The sequence below is a fragment of the Haemaphysalis longicornis genome, unplaced genomic scaffold (genome assembly GCF_048455015.1).
Source record: "Haemaphysalis longicornis isolate Haplotype H1 unplaced genomic scaffold, Haemaphysalis longicornis Haplotype H1 scaffold_3, whole genome shotgun sequence".
Taxonomy (NCBI): domain Eukaryota; kingdom Metazoa; phylum Arthropoda; class Arachnida; order Ixodida; family Ixodidae; genus Haemaphysalis; species Haemaphysalis longicornis.
Window position 1 is genome coordinate 15,420,716 of NW_027526335.1, and position 13,125 is coordinate 15,433,840.

General features: G+C 50.4%; 1 protein-coding gene across 2 annotated transcripts in view; it reads right to left on the reverse strand.

Annotated features, from left to right (window-relative positions):
- The window catches only part of LOC144174005 (uncharacterized), a 40,288-nt gene that overhangs the window by 505 nt on the left and 26,658 nt on the right, over window positions 1-13,125 (reverse strand). The window contains exons 18-21 of one of the 2 annotated variants that reach the window (XM_077702405.1): window positions 10,861-11,035; window positions 8,675-8,883; window positions 1,642-1,922; window positions 821-1,138 (exon numbers count right to left, since the gene is read on the reverse strand). In XM_077702405.1, coding sequence (XP_077558531.1) covers window positions 821-1,138; window positions 1,642-1,922; window positions 8,675-8,883; window positions 10,861-11,035 — 983 coding nt within the window. Of the gene's footprint in view, window positions 1-346; window positions 1,139-1,641; window positions 1,923-8,674; window positions 8,884-10,860; window positions 11,036-13,125 lie in introns of those variants that run through there. The other variant, XM_077702406.1, reaches the window with a different exon arrangement.

Here is a 13,125-nt window from a genome sequence, read left to right on the forward strand (position 1 = left end):
TTATATGCATATTTTCTTATGCATGTACGCATCTGTTTTAGAGGTGCAAGGATGTTTGAATCCAAAGAGCACCAAGTCTATGTGGCATGTCCTTTCAGTTTTTGTGCATTTTTTTCTCCGCATTACTAGGTGCTTTGCACAACATCAATAGTGAAGAATTTAAGCATCCAGCCATGAGCCAATAAACCATTCGCACCTCATCCTGTAATTGTACTGGACGCCCTTGAATGGCCCTTCTGGGAAGCCACATTGTCAGCAATCATTGCAAGGCAAGGTTGTGTGCAAAGCAAACAAAGATGTACCTCTGCTTTCTTTTTTTCAGCATATGAATATGAGACATCCCGGCTTACGAAATAAAATGGCACTTTTATTCCTTATGTAAAAACTAGTCAACTTGTCTTCCTGCCTATACAACATATTCGTACGCAACAGCAGCGAGTGTGCAGAAGAAACCCTCGCAAGTGGTGTCCAGGGGCTGAATTCTCTAAAACGAGAGGCTGTCATTTTGAAACGACGCGGTAGCGCCATGCAAATGCATGTGTTCTCGAGCGGGGGTGCCACTTTGAGGCGTGGAAGAGGGACAGCAATCCCCGGGAAGTGCACTTGCACAAGAGTGCAAAGCGTCACGCAAAACAACGGGGGGCGCTTTGCGCCCTTATGCGAGTGCACTTCCCGGCGATTCCTGTACCTCTTCCACGCCTCAAAGTGGCGCCCCCGCTCGAGAACACATGGCGCTACTGCGTCGTTTCAAAACGACGGCCTCTTGTTGTAGAAAATTCGGCCCCTGGTCTGCTGGTCTGGTCGGACGGCTGCCCCTTACTGCCCCGTGGCCACCTCTTCGCTGGCGAGCTCGATGCAGCTGGTCTCGATGAGGGTGTCGCACACCATGAGGTTGATGATGCTGTCCACGGCCACGGCCAGGTTAGGGCCCCCGTCCGGCGAGGTCACCGCCAGCACCTGGGGCACGCTGCCCTCCACCAGCTGCGCATCCGCCGGCAGCCCCACCATCTCGCCCCCTTCCTCTCCCCCGTACTCCTGGGTCCCCGACAGATCGGGCAGCAAGTAGGTCGTGGGGGTGCTGTCCACCTGGCTGGGGGTGGCCAGCTGCCCAGCTCTGGCCGGTGAGGTCGACGCACCACTGGGAGGAGGAACGAGAAGCAGAGCTCACCCTTTCAACCCTCTCTGCATCAATCGTAGATGATCCCCCAGGGCGTATGGACTCCCCGGGCTACACAGGGCTCAGTGGCCTTAGCTGCGACCTTACTGGAGTCCCTCGACAGTTAATCCCAAGCATGGCAGTAATTAAAACCCAACCCCAGATATGAAAGTTTCTACTGTGCTGCTGGTCATTGGCTGGAGGCCCACCTAAAGGGACGGCTGCTTACAAACAGGCTTTGGTTTGCCAAAAAAGCATGAGAGAAGGCTAATGGGGCACCACACTGCTGAGATTGCACAAACATTTCCTGCATTATGAGTAGGCCTAGGAGGCTCAAACCCGCTCGGTCCATCTCTTGTGATGGGCAGACCCAGTGAAGCCTCCACCACAGTGTGTGTGCAAAGAACAGCCCGATGATGTCGACTCGAAAGAAGCACCACCCTCCGAGAAGCGCTCCAAAGACACGCCGCTGTCTGCACACCCACCCGGGGGAGCGGCGGGGGGCAGCGGGCTGTGCGCAGACCAGGGTGGCCTTGTGGGCGGCCTGCAGGTGCTTGCGCAGCTTGGTCTTGGTGACGCAGCCGCGGCCGCAGAGCGGGCAGGTCTCGCGGAAGGCCCGGCTGTGCTTGAGCACCGTGTGCTCGCGCAGCGTGGAGGCCTGGCAGAAGGCCGCCCCGCACTCCTGGCACGCAAAGGGCCGCTCGCCCGTGTGGATGCGCAGGTGCGACGACAGGCCCAGCACCGACACAAAGCTCCGCTCGCAGATCTGCAGGGGGGAAGGGGCAGACGCAGTCTCTCTTAAAGGCAACACTAGCAAAACGACTCTCGCACATGCATGAGCAGCACTGGTTACACACGACAAGCGCTCTCCCTCAAAACGAAGGAAACAAAGAAAGTTGAAAATAAGACTGCTGCCTGCCTTTTCGAAAAATTGTGCAGCAGCAGTAGCTGATGTGAAAGGAAAAAAGAAAAAACGAAACCAGATTCAAAATAAATACTGCCCGAGTTTAAAAGTTGATAAATTGTGTGCGCTTCAGTGACACTAAATAATGAATGCTTGAAAGGTATGTTGTGCATGTGGCTTGGGTTCGTGCAGATTTTGGTACTGCACTTATAGTGGGCATTCTAGTAGCTGCAGCAGCATACGTTGTAAGCAGTTTTCTTAATCCTTTGAGGGTTTGTGCTGTATATGTACGGTGGCGTTTTTCCATCCTGCAAGGTCTTTGCCGTACAAGTAGGTTCTGACCCTCCGTTTGAAATTTCACGCCATAATGACGATGCATGCTCACTAGGAAGCGCTGCCACCTCCTGGGACCACCTGTAACAGGGAAAAGAAAGTATTTCGGGCCTAATAAGCTTTAGTGCCCGCCCTAAGCAGCGCTAGTATTAAACCAAGAGTGTAAAATATGCTTATATTAGTCCTTTTTGGTAAGATGACATGTCATCACCCCGCTTCAAAGGGGAAACCAATAGGAATCATCATCATCATCACGTACAAGAAGCTTTTGAAATCTGGTTGTGCGACCTTCTTGAAGAGATAAACAGGACTCTCTAGCTTCAGAGTGTTGTGCGGTCTGTGTCAACGCCCTCTTGTGGTTCCAGTTTCGCCACGTGATCCCAACAGAGGCACGTGAAGCTTGATTTTTATCTTGATTGGCACTCCCTCGCAAGTGTGGCGGAAGTTGATTTCTATCTATATTGGCGCTGCACTTAGCTTGTTTATCACAGATGCTCACGAGGTATTCTTGCTCTCCTTGTCTACTGACTTTCCTTCAAGTTCCTCAGAGGCACAGCAAAGCGGCGATATCGCTGAACGAACTGCCCGTTCTCTTAACACTGACAGCGATGACTCTTACGACTCTAATTTTGCTCCATTCACCGAGTCTGAATCGGAAGACAGTTTTTCTATGGAAGAGGACAGCTCATCTTCGGACACAATGCATTCAGCCAGTTCGACCTCCGACCTCAGCGCAGCCGCAACATCCTGAAAGCGAGCACGACGTGACGACGCCCAGTGGGGCACAGGTGATTTTTCACAATCTTATTTCACCTTTGACAACCCGCAATCAGGGCAGGTTGCGGCCTCTCTGCTCCCGCCAGAAGCAAGCAAAGTGGATTATTTCAAACTGTTTTTCGATGAAGACTTTTGTCGCTCATCGTCATAAAGACAGCAAGTACGGCAGTGAAAAAGCCGGGGCGTGTCACTGCGGCACATTGTGGCTCAGAGTCTGGGTGGTCGTGGACCTGCCGCAGCTTCACTGCTTCTGGGCAATAGTGCTGCTTATGGGCCTGGTGCGGAAGAACACCCTCTGAGAATATTGTTCAATAGACCTGATGCTGGTGAGCCCGTTTTTTCGGGAGATTTTTCCTGTGAATCGCAGTGTTCTTCTGCTGCGGAGCAATTCGATCGCCGAAGGGCCATCAGACCGGCCATGGAGGCCACTCAGAAAAAAATTTCAAACCTTTTCCTTCCACACCAAGATTTACGTATAAATGAATTTCTGATGCCTTGGAAGGGCCGCCTTTCATTCCGGCAGAACATACGATCCAAAAGACACCGGTTTGGAACGAACATGTTCATGACGTGGGACGTGAAAACCGACTATGTACCGAGGTTTGTAGTTGATACAGGAGCTACATTTAGCCTGGCCAAAAGGAAGGTGCTTGGTTATGCAGGCTCTGTTGTTGCTCACCTCCTGGCAAACTTTCTTGGAAAAGGACACTCTCTGTTTGTGGACAATTGGTACACAAGCACAGCGCTCTTTGAATTTCTGCAGAGCAACAGAACAAATACATGCGGAACTGTGTGAATCAACAGGAAGGGCCTGCACTTTTTCAAAAAAATGATGAAGAAGGGTGAAATAGAATGCTTCCACACAAACATTCTGCTTGCCTGAAACGGTGCGACAAGCGCGGAGTCACTATGTTGACATCAATGCCTGAACCCCAGATGCAAGATCGCGATAAGGTGGACAGAGAGACAGGAGAAAAAAAGAAAAAGCCTGCGTGTGTACTTGAATACACGAAGAAAACGGGAGTCGTTGACAGAGTAGACGTGCAGCTGAGCTTCAGTGAAGGCACCAGGAAAACTCTGAACTGGAGCAAGAAGTTCTGTTTTCACCTGCTTGACATGTCACTACTGAACGCATTTATTCTCTATCGTGAGAAAACTGGCCCAGCAGCGAAGCTTGCTGTGTTTAGAAGAGAGTCGCAACCCAAATATTGGAACAGCACAAGACCCAGATCCTACAACCAAGGCGCAGAAGACGAACCACAGACAACTCCCTGCAAGTGACGCCGCACCACTTCTCAGAGAGGGTGCCTCAGAACTCCGCCCTAGGCAGCTGCACGCAAAGGAGATGTCATGTGTGTACCAACACAACTCGTCGTTCCAAGAGGAGCACAGACATGTTTTATGTGTGCAGACAGCGATAAGGCACTGCGCGTAGACCCGTCTTTCAAGGAATACCACACTCTTAAATACAGTAGAATCTCGATGATACGAATCTCGCGGGATCGCGAAAAATATTCGTATCATTCGAAATTCGTATGAACCAACACAGACCAAAAAATTGAGCGCTGAAGAAAGTTTTCGTTTATTTCTTTTCTTACTTTCGCGTGAACAAATCCGTGATTTTTTCTGTTTCTTTTAAACCCCCCTGTCACAAAGCAGTCCTTTCTGGAGCGCGTAACGCTTCGCCTAGCTTTGCGCTTGTCTCCTCACTCACGGTGTCCAAGCTCGCTACACGCTGCAACAGTCAAGCGTGAACCGCATGGTGCGTTTTTGCACGCGATTCGCACGCCTCGGCTTTGCGCGCGCTGTATTTTCACAGCCGCATTGACGATTTCGCGACCGCGGTATCTCCTACCTCGGTCAGAAAATGACGCTGACGACTTGCGAAATGCTAGAGACAGCCGGCTGGCTCCGCCCGAGATGTTTAGGCTTAGCACTCCGGCAGATATTTTATGGGCGCTTTCACAAGCGGCGCGGATGATGTTTTATAGTACCGTTTTCGCCAACGTTATCAACTCCTTTACTGCACAAGCAACTTCGTGTCTGCCTTGAGCGGAATTTTAAAGAGCGGCTAGAAGCGGTCGCTCGAGCGGCCGTGCCACTTCGCAGCCGAAGCCGCCGCCATGTTGCCGCTGCCGGCCGCGGCATGCGCAGCTTGCGAGAGGTTTCGCGGCGCGCATGGGGCATGCGGGGCGCGTTTTCACGAGCAGAAAACAACAGCCCGGCCGTTTCTGGAGAAAGAAGAGTGACAAATGGGGAGAGAGAGACGTCACTTGCTTGTTCGGCAGTCGGGCGCCTCGCCGGCTCGTTCGTATCATCCGCCGGGCCGCGCAGGTCCGTTCGTAACAGCCGAAATTTTTCCCATTGCAAACAATGCAATTTTGCCGGGACTTTTCAGAAATTCGTATCATCCCGAAATTCGTATCACCCAGAATCGTATCATCGAGATTCTACTGTACTATTGAACATTTTGCAGTTCTGAGTGACGCTGACACCAAAATACTGTTCCTGTTTTTTGTTTTTCTGATTTATTCCCAACTTTACACATTTTGTATATTCCAAATCCACAATAAAATAATTTGATCATCTGATAAAGTATTTAAAAAAAAAATTGGACCCTTAAAAGGTGTGACTAGCTTGGTCAGACCACACAACAAGCTGTGGGAGGGAAAAGGAAGGACCACTAGCTGGAGCAAAGCTGCACTGCACAGTTGAAACAGGGTACTCAACAAGAAAGGGTCACCCAGAAGACAGCTTGTGCTTCGCCTACCTTTTTGACGTGTCCCTTCTTCATTTAGTTTTTTGTTTCAATAGCACAGTGCAACTTTTACTTCCAGTCTGATTAAATATTATTGTTAAATTTTTTTTCTATTTGACTACAAAGCCCCCCCCCCTTCCCACCCTCCCCATCTATTCGACTTGCCGTCCGGCCCTCCGCCGTATCAGCTTGCTGACCCCTGGCTAGAAGAACGACAAAGCGTTTGAGTTCATACTGGTTTATAATGAAAAATCCAAAACCATCTTTACTAACGTGAAACCTAAAGGAGGGGCGAAGCATGCAGAGGCTGTAAGTCTCTGTCTCTTGCCACATGGCACGCGCTGATTGGGTGCCGGAGAAGTGCTGGTGGGAGGAGCAATTGCGCGCTTGCTAAGGCGGTAGCGCCGTCTCTTCCATTAACCGGATTTAAGCAATTTTCATGCCCCATCTTCCACAGTGTAGGGTAGTGGCAGGGGTCAACGCGAGCGCAGTGCAGTGCCTACCCTGGAGGGGGGGTATAGAGAATTTATTATAACCCACATATCAGGCCCTTGGTGGTAAGCGAGGTCTCAGCACCAGGTAAGTATGCCTTTTCTTGCTTCAACCGACCACCCCCAATCAGGCCTAGCATCAAGAGCCAGTGAGTACTTGAGCGTAACACCAATTAAAGCCCCTCTACAAATAATCTCTGCTAGCACTTGACGATTGCTGAAGCAGACAGGAAGCATTACACAAATCTTTAAATCATGTTAGTTTATTTCGAACTGGATTTATCCATTATACACTTTTAGTACGCGCTACATTGTAGCCCGAGGTGTTGGGAAACTAGTGTCCTGGCGTTTTATTAATACCGTGACTACATAAGATGCTGACATTGATGCCAGCAGCCCGAGCCCCTAAGGGGCTTTGCCCCTAAAACTCATTACCCTTCGCTCGTCCACTGATTAGTTCAATTGGTTCAAGTTCAAGTGTACCACTACAGTTGACAGTGCCGACAGCTTGACATAATACCCGCCAGATACAGTGGAATCTCGGTCATACGAATCTCAAGGGGCGGCAAAAAAATTCGTATCACCCGAAAATTCGTATCATCAGAAAACGAGAAAAAAATGGAAATGCGCCGCGCATGCGGCAGGCGGCGGCAACATGGCGCCGGCCCTTGTTGTGAAGAGGTGCAGATAGCTTCAGCGACCGCTTCTAACCTTTTGTTAAAATGCAGCTCACGATGTAAACTAAATTGCTCATGCGGTAAAAAGGAGCTGACAGTGTTGGAGAAAACTGAACTATAAAATATCATCCGCGCCAAATATCCGCCGCGGAGGTGGCCCAGCCAGCTGCTGCGCGCGCTTTCAAACTGCCGTCGTGAAGAGCGCGCCTCCCCATTGGCGCAAGTCGGCACGCTCCTCCCACTGCCGCGCATCATTTTCCGAGCGAGGTAGAATCTGCCACACGGACGAAATCGTCGACACGGGCGTCAAAAGAACGCGCGCTCATCGCCGACGCGACGCATGAACACGAACTCAAGCGTGAACCGCATGCAATTCGTGCGCGTTGGCGTTGCGCGTGCGTTATTTTTACGCCTGCGTCGACGATTTCACCCCAGCGTCAGATTCTACCTCGCTCGAAAAATGATGCGCGACGCGCGCGGCAGTGGGGGTGCTCCATTGGGGAGCCGCGCTTTTCACGGCGGCAGGGCGGCAGTTTGAAAGCGCTCCAGACAGCCCGCTGGCCCCGCCGGAGATGTTTAGGCTTACCACGGTTGCGGATATTTGATCGGCGCTTTCCCTAACCGCGCCGACAATGCTTTGTAGTGTCGTTTTCGCCCACATTATCAGCTCCTTTACTGTACAAGCGACTTCATTTGTTTCTTAAGTGGCATCATAAAGAGCGATCAGAAGCGGTCGGTCGAGCTACCCGCACCACTTCGCGGCCGGTGACGCCGCCATGTTGCCGCCGCGCGCAGAATGCGGGTGGTATTCGCGGCGGCGTCAGCGCGCCTGCGGCGTGTGCGGCGTGTTTTCGTGAGCATAAAACGCTCCATACGGTTCACGCTTCAACATAATCGAAGTGCAAGTGGCGCAGGCAAGGCGACAACAGGATAGGTCGAGCGCGGGGCATAGACGGAAGCGAGGAATGCGGAGAAAGCAAAATGGCGAGGGTAATCGCCGTCAGAAATGAGGGAACGCTTGATTGCCGCGGTTTATTCAAGTATAATACAAAAAAAAAAAGGAAGCTAGAGGCACCCGAGCTGCAGCCAGCGGAAACGAAAGGTACAGAGAGAAGAGATTGCAGCGGGAGATAAAAGAAGGGAGGGAGAAAGAGAAAGAACAGGCGTCGAGAGGGCACGTTCGGTTTGTTAGGAACAGCGCCTCCCCACGAGGAGGTTTACCGTCAACGGGGGAAGACTAATGCTTTTGTGCCCGCACACAACCAAGGCCGCATGGCCGCACCAACACTCCCGCCTCCCGTCCACGCCGCAGCCTCTGCTCGCGCGTTCGTATCACCCGCAACGGAGAGATAAATGCATACGGATCATCCGAATTTTTTTACATTGCACACAATGCATTTTGGCCGGGGAATTTCGAAAATTCGTATCACAACGAAATTCGTATCAACCGAATTCGTATCACCGAGATTCCACTGTAATTTCATTCAATTCTCCAAAGCCTCCACGATGCTTTAACTGCAAGGTTCAGCCACGGCACTAATGAAGTAAACGTCAAAATCTGACTCAGCAGCAACCCACCTCGCACGTGAGCGACGACTTGGAACCCTTGGGCTTGCCTCCATGCGCAGTCATCTTGTGTGCGGTCAAGCTGCTCTGGTACTTGAAGCGCAAGTGGCACTCGTCACAGGAGAGTCCGAACGGCCGCTGGTCCTTTGACCGAGCCGGGGCTCTCTGGTTGGCTGGCATCTTGGCAGAAGTGCATGTCAGGGTCAGGGTGCCGTCAGGGCCTGCAGAGAAGTCAGGGTGGGGTGCGCCAGTGAAGTACCGCACTTGCAGCTCAATGCGATCAGTGCAATTCCAACAGGTGGCAATGCGCACCATAAAACGCAACTTATGCGTCTGGCTCTAGCGAAAGAATTTGTCACCACACACACGTTACAAAGACCCCTTTACACTAACTTTTTTGTTCCATTATTGTAGATGTCATGGGCAACAATTTTTAATGCTGAAAATATCAACATGTTACTTATTAAAGGGACACTAAAGGCTGAATGAAATTTTGTTTTAACTGAAAGATCAAACATTCTATAGCTCTCTCGGCTTTTGTTCGATGAGCAACGATGCATTATTTGCCGAGGAACAAACAAACAAAGACGGCATTTCTCTCACCCGCTTCCCTTTCATTTTTTCGTGATGCAGCCATTGCGTCACAAAGTAGGAGTGCAGCACTGGTGCAGTCTAGAGTGTAAATGCTGGCATCAGTAGCTTTCACGTCTCCAAGCCATGGCCGACCAGGGCAATGTTCCTCTAGCAGGGGAGGCTGGCTTGTACTTTTACGATTCCTCAGTGACAGAATGAGATAAGCTTTTAGATACTCGAGCGGCTGGCGTGCCCACCCACACTGGTGCCCCAGACCCCATCGAGCCAGCTGCAAGTGAACCCTCTTTTGAGGAAACAAGCGCCGTTTTGAATATCAAGCATGGCGTCCCGGGCTCCCCGCTAGCACCATTCAGGAGGGCGCCTTCACTTCACCTCACCTGGGAATCACAGCCATCTCGTATTACCTTCTCCTGCGCTGCACGAACCTAATGCGAAATAAACACTCTCTTCACAGCAGCCGCGTCAAGTAGTTGTCATTGCCTGCACCCCCAAACATACCAACAAGGGCAGAGTGACGCATGCTTTACAAATTATCAACGGCGGCTCGTGGCGAACGGACGAGCACAAAGGCGGATCGGTCAGCTAACCAACCGCAGTAAGTTCACATCGCGGGAGGTAATGTTTTAGCCGGAGGCGGGCACACCTTACCGGTAGCAACGTCTACACGCAAAGAATGGAAAATCGGAAAGTCAGGCAGGTCGCTTAACTACCTGCAGTGCATCTGATTCCTTTTGCTGCTTCTAGTGAAGGGAATTTAGCCACTTCCTGTCGGGTATATTGCTTGCAGAAGCTCAGGCACTCACCGTCGTAGGTTACTGACTTCACTAATTGCACGCCAATGCTTTTCGAAAGCGAAACTGACAGCATGATGGCTAACTGAACTGACAGCATGATGGCTAACTGAATAGTGAGGGAAGCAGCTTGCCTCGCAGCGTGTAAAAGCTGTAGCCTGTATTTTTTGGATAGTATTAGCTCACAGAAAGCCTTGATTCACGTTTATTTCATGTGCCCAACCACTTGGGAAGTGTTTATTTCAGCAAAACGTAGGTGCTTCTCCAATGAGCTCCCGCAGTTCACAACTTTTGTGACTTCACAAACCGTGGTACCCAAAAGTGTATGGGGCATTGTCTCATTTTCACGTTTCTGGCATTTTGTGCCTTATTAAACAACTGCTGGTTACGATGATGGTGTATTTAGATTCTCGGCACCGTAACCTACCAATGAAGGCCAACTTTCTCACATTGCATGTATACTTCTCAAGTCATAACCTTCCCATCAGCTTTCACCGTAACATTATTAACACTAGGATTCAAACTAACTTTTCTTTTCTCAAAAACAGGAAAGATTGCTTGGAATCAAGGGTTTCCCAAGATTAAAAAAAGAGAAGTGCATTACTTACAAGGCAGTGCACTCTTGGTAGCGAACAGGCAGTAAAACTTGCCTTTTGGTGTCAGGCCTCATATACAAAACTAAGCCACTCTGAGTGGTGTATTGGTTCGCTTAATAAGCTGTGGTTTGTGCCCTTTCGAAGTGATCTTTGCTCTGGCATAACTGCAGCGAACATGTAGCCTTGACAACACCCGAGCCCTCCGAGTGCCCCCTACCTTCCTCGCTGTGTGCCTTCTGGTGCTTGGCGAGGTACTTGGAGGAGGCGAACAGCTGCAGGCACGCGGCGCAGCGGCGGTTGCCCGGATTCCGGTGTGACTCGTTGTGGTTGTTGAGCATGGCTTCGCTCTCAAACAGGCGCCCGCAAATGGGGCACGTGTGGCCATGGCCTTCCTGCGCACACCACCGACACAAGCCCATAGCGTCATTATGAACACAACGTACACAGAGGCCGGCTTTCTGTCAGGGCACCACAGTGGGCAAACCAAATGTGCGGCTCTCTCGCTGTTGCTCAAGTTGGTAAATAGCAAATGTGCACGTGCATTCAAATGGAGCATTTTTTAATCAAATAATTGTTATACTACTCGTGTGCAACTCAAGAACGGCAATGGAAGTTGCCGCTATGCCTCTTTGCCACGGCCGAATGTTACTCTGTGCAGCGCAAGCAGTGTTACTGAAAATATTTTTAACATGGCACGAGCCGTTTTCATGATTTTTTGGACTTAATTACTGCAGCGATAATAAGCAAGCTACGCGAGAATAGCAGACGATATCACACATTCATAGCAATGTTTTTTCAAAACGCGCGCATTCGTTGACATTCGAGTCCGCCGCTTAGGCGGAGTGATACTGTTACAAAATGTGATCTGGTTGGTTGGAAGACGACGACACCGAAGTGAAGACGAGCAGCGACCGCACGAGAAGCGAGGCTCAAGACATCTTCTTCAGCAAGCGAATAACGCTAGCCGCTCGAACGCCGTCAATAAAGCGGCGTCCTCTTACCCTCGCTTGCTTCCTGGTTTTTAACAATTTGGTGCCGTGACCAGGATGAAAGGATTACACCGTTGGAGACCCCTACCGAAGAAGCAGGCCCATTGAAGAGGACACAACGGTCACAAACGGCGCATCGAATCAGCTCCCGCCAGAGACTTCCTGCGAAGACTTGAACGACCTTCAGACGCTTCATGAATGTGTGCACACACGTCAGATCACTTAAGAACCTCGGAGTACATATTGAGTCCTACGGCATTATGTTGAAGACTGCACTATTGCAGAAGTTGCCCTATGAGATCGTGCTCAGGTTCAACCAGTTAACGTTAACGACGCCACAAGCACAGGGAAAAGAACAGGCTGGTGAAGTATCAAAGTTACTTGAACTTTTGAACCTGGAAGTGCGAAGTCGGGAGGTCACTTCACTAATGACGGGATCAGACATGCCTGCCAGAACAAAACCACACCGGAACCAGGTCAAAGAAAACATGCAAGGTTCTTCTTCCGCACTAACGTTATCGATATCCCGCCATAGATGTCTTCTCTGCGAATCGAACGACCACCTCACAGAAGACTGCCGCGCTCAAATTACATTAGAAGAAAAGAAAGCGAAATTGCGAAAACAAGGTTGTTGCTTTCGCTGCGCCAGGCACTTTCACCGCGCCAAGAATTGCAAAAATGCAAGAAGCCTCTCATGTCGGAATTGCAAAGGACGCCACATAACTTCCTTGTGCGATCCAAATTGGAAACGACCAACACTAGAAAAACTGACGACTATGTCCACATCGACGGCTGAATCAGAGACGTCCCAGGAAACGGCTTTGGGGTTTACAGTGCCTGGAGACGCGAAATTTTTAAAAGAAGGGACATGTTCGCACGTAGCAACTGAAGAGTCAGTGTTTGAGCAGGAAAAGGCTTCTTGGGAGGTGGATCAACCAAGAACTAAAAGGAGGATGTTCCAAAGAATGTCCACGGGCCTCACAAGTCTTCACCGAAAACGAACGAAAAGCAGAATATTTATGCTCCACTTCAGCGCCTGAAGCTTCATCGGCTGAGACACTTTGTGCAAGATGGAAGCATGGAGAGCACCTTTTTGGCAGACCATGGCAATTAGGCCGCCGGAACAAAGACCTGCTCTTTTTGAGCCCTGCGGAAATGACTCCACTGAAGTCTCCAGTTCTTTTCGACTACGGAAGCACCAATCAATCGCCAATCCATTGCCAGGTTCAAGATTTTAGCCAGCTGTAGCCAACCAGATCCATATTATCGCACCGGCCCGGAGCCTGTTACAAAATGTGATCTGGTTGGTTGGAAAACGACGACACCGAAGTGAAGACGAGCAGCGACCGCACGAGAAGCGAGGCACAAGACATCTTCTTCAGCAAGCGAATTACGCTAGCCACTCGAAGGTCGTCAATAAAGCGGCGTCCTCTTACCCTCGCTTGCTTCCTGGTTTTCAACAGATACCATACATGAGCTATTGCCGTGCTTAA